Consider the following 3,503-nt stretch of genomic DNA (forward strand, 5'->3'; position numbering starts at 1 on the left):
AATTAGCTACATGGGGCATCTTGGTTCTCCAAGATCTATATGAGTTCATGGTATCATCAGATGAGAGTCAGAGAGGATGATATGGAGAACACAGTGTTCTGAACTCGTTATGGTCATTACGAGTTCGTGGTGATGCCGTTTGGGCTCTCTAACGCAGCGGCGGCCTTAATGGATTTGATGAATCGGGCATGCAGGCCGATGCTCTATCGTTCAATCATTGTTTTTATTAATGATATCCTAATATCTTCAAAGACCAACGATTAGCATGAGGAGCACCTTCGAGAGTTGCTAAGAGTTCTGAGGAGGGAGAGGTTTTATACCAAGCTCTCAAAGTGTGAGTTTTGGTTATGGGAGTTCCAGTTCTTGGGACACCTCGTTAACCAGGAAGGGATTCTAGTCGACCCGACTAAGATGGATGCAATTATGCAGTGGGAGGTCCCGAAGTTTCCCTCAGAGATCAAGAGTTTTCTGGGTTTGACAAGTTATTATTGGAGGTTTATTCAGGATTTTCCAAGGTTCTTGTACCTCTTACTCGTTTGACAAGGAAGATCATGGATTTTCGTTGGGGGCTTAAGCAGCAGGCTGCGTTCGAGACCCTGAGACAGAAATTATGTGACGCTCCATTGTTGACCCTCCCGGAGGGCGTGGAGGATTTTGTTGTATATTATGATGCTTCTATCACCGATTTGGGAGTAGTACTCATGCAAAGAGGGAGAGTTATTGCATATGCTTCTCGACAGCTGAAACCACATGAGGTTCGATATGCGATGCATGATTTGGACCTGAAGAGGTAGTGTTTGCCGTCAATATTTGACAACATTATCTATATGGGATTCAATGTACCATTTACACAGATCATAAAAGTCTAAAATACCTCATGGATCAGCCGAATCTAAACATATGACAGCATAGATGGCTTGATGTGGTCAATGATTATGATTGCGAGATTCTTTATTACTCAGGAAAGATCAATGTGGTCGTCGATGCTTTAAGCCGCAAGTCGGTTAATACTCCTGCTCAAGGACACTGTTTGAGTATGATCATTGACTCCCTACTTTTGGATTTGATCAGGGAGGCTTAGGCCTCATTTAATATTACTATAATTTGATGTTAATTTGTATGTCTTTGTTTAATATCATAATGATATTATTTTGTATTCTTATATGAAGTTTGAAAAAAACGGATTAAAGGATTTGTCTTTTTTTTTTCTTTTAAAATGCTCGTGGAAAGGGGTGCAAGAAAGGGACCTAAAGCTGAACAATATCAACATCCACCTCACATCAACCATCATTTGATTTCATTTATTTTGTATCATTTGAATATCTAATTAACTATTATCATTGGTTTATATTAAATAATTTCACTATGTTAAGTTTTAAAAAAGATATGTAAGATAATGTTGATCTTGATAATATTACAAGTGATTTGCATTTAGAAAAACACATACCAATAGTTTTCTAAATATAACATTATGCAGTTTCATCTTCATCTTTATACCAACATCGATTGAGTTAATAAATAAAAATACTTAAGTTGGAATAAGTATCTTCTTTCAAAGCTTAACGAAAAATTGTAAAATTTTCATCTCTCTTATCTTGTATATGAATTTTGGTAATTTGACTTTAATATATTGTAATTTGAAGGTCTCATAAGGTGAAGGTCTCATCAGATCCGGTTCTTTGATGTTCTTTTATGCATCGAATAAACCATCTAAACGAGACTAACCGACGATTTTACCCTTCCAGTTCCAAAAAAATCAAAATATACACCAATTTTAACATGAAAGAAGCTGGTTTTAAAAAAAAAGGACAAATCAGTAAATGGTTGATGTCTTAATACATGAAGCCAAGTTTTCTTGATCTAACCTATATTAAGTCCTTATCTCTAGATTAAGTCAAAAAGAAACAACCATACATAGCTATCAAGTTTAATTTTCTTAACCCATTAAGTTCATCAAGTCAAAACAATACACTCCCTCAATTCGGTTTTAAAGTAGCATATTACATACAACATGATTAAGCAAACTCCACAGGCAAAGACTCCCAATCCAAACTCGGTTTCCACTCCGCTTCCATAATAACTTTCAAAATCTCTTTTGCCACAATCTTACTACCAATCGGTGTTAAATGTATCCCATCTCTGTTATTATAATACCAACACAATTAAAATTAATCGACCATCAAATATTTCTATTTATTAAACACTAGTACACCATAAAACATGTTATACTGTGTTTGTGTTTGACATGCATTGGACTAACACTGAGACTCAGTCTGAAAGACATGGAAGGATACTCACGTAAAGCACGTTGTCAACCAATCATCTCGCTGCTTAAGTGTGGTACAAAGATTAATACACTTTATATTCATCTCTTTGCATAATTTTACACACGCATCTGCGTACTTTTTGCATAGTTCATTTTTGCGACCCTTAGTACTGATTCCATTAAAAAAAAAAGTTGTAAATGTAAATGAGGATTAACAATTACAAGGAATATTAATAATATATGAAAAAAGAAAAAGAAAAAACTTCAGTTAGTAATAATCACCCGAAAAATTGTAGAATTTGAGACTCATTCACAGGAGGAGCAGTGAGAAAAATTATGCGTGTCTTCTCTGAAAGGCTCTGGTAAAAACAGGTGGGTTGTATTACAAATTTAAAATCACATTTCCATATAAACAATTTTAACTAAAAAGTAAAAACCAATAAAATTTACCTTGAGATGGATAGCAATCTTTCTCATGTTTTCAACATATTCATCAAGTGGTACATGAGAACTTAGGCCATCTTGAGTAGGAAGGACTGAATCATTACCTCCAAAATAAACAATTACCAAAGATGGTTGTATTGCTTCATCCTAACAATAGAAGAGAGTAAACAGATTGAATTGGGGAAATATATGAATTTGGTTTTTGAAGTTGGGAATAAAAATGAAGAAATTACCTTTGGAAAAACTTGATCAAGAACTTCTACAGCTTGTCTGGAGTTCCAACCAGAATATCCTCGCAAAACTATGTCTGCCTATACATGATACAAAATTAATGACCAATTACATCGAACGCCTAATAAAAAATTAATTTAGGAACAAGTATTGAAGAAAAAATTCCCCAAACCCTATAGAGCAACGTGTTAATTGTTCTACATTGATACAGAAGTGTGTAATTATAATCCCTTTTCCCATCTACCAACAATTAAGCGATTCATCGTCAAAATTAACTTCTGGATAAACGATTCTACGTTGATTGAGAAATTGACAAGTGTACTGATACTTATCGTGATACGAAGAGTTGAAATCGGAATCGAATGAATCCAAACAAGAACGTAAATCAGATGGAAAATCCAACCTTTCGAGCGTAAATATCTGCAAGAATCGCACCCCAACCTTCCTCGCCGAAGCTAAATTGAACGATTGAGGAGCCGAACAACACGAACTGTGGCCTTCTTGGCCCGACCATTGTTACGAGCTCTACTAACCCCAGATCATTTCCGCAAGTAAACAAGTG

General features: G+C 35.3%; 1 protein-coding gene across 1 annotated transcript; it reads right to left on the reverse strand.

The window, feature by feature from the left end:
* Positions 1-1,915: 1,915 nt before the first annotated feature.
* Positions 1,916-3,503, reverse strand: LOC111877408 (GDSL esterase/lipase CPRD49). The gene is made up of 6 exons (XM_023873934.3): positions 3,345-3,503; positions 2,944-3,021; positions 2,717-2,857; positions 2,549-2,625; positions 2,299-2,436; positions 1,916-2,139 (listed from the first exon to the last, which is right to left on the reverse strand). The coding sequence occupies exons 1-6, from the start codon at positions 3,453-3,455 to the stop codon at positions 2,016-2,018; spliced, it is 669 nt and encodes a 222-aa protein (XP_023729702.1). The 5' UTR covers positions 3,456-3,503; the 3' UTR covers positions 1,916-2,015.

This window comes from Lactuca sativa, chromosome 8 (assembly GCF_002870075.4).
Source record: "Lactuca sativa cultivar Salinas chromosome 8, Lsat_Salinas_v11, whole genome shotgun sequence".
NCBI lineage: Eukaryota > Viridiplantae > Streptophyta > Magnoliopsida > Asterales > Asteraceae > Lactuca > Lactuca sativa.

Coding starts and splice junctions, on each gene's coding strand:
- LOC111877408 (XM_023873934.3), bottom strand. CDS start 3,455: ATGGTCGGGCCAAGAAGGCCACAGTTCGTGTTGTTCGGCTCCTCAATC. Junction 3,022..3,344: donor CAGATATTTACGCTCGAAAG/GTTGGATTTTCC, acceptor TATCATGTATAG/GCAGACATAGTTTTGCGAGG. Junction 2,858..2,943: donor TTGATCAAGTTTTTCCAAAG/GTAATTTCTTCA, acceptor TTCTATTGTTAG/GATGAAGCAATACAACCATC.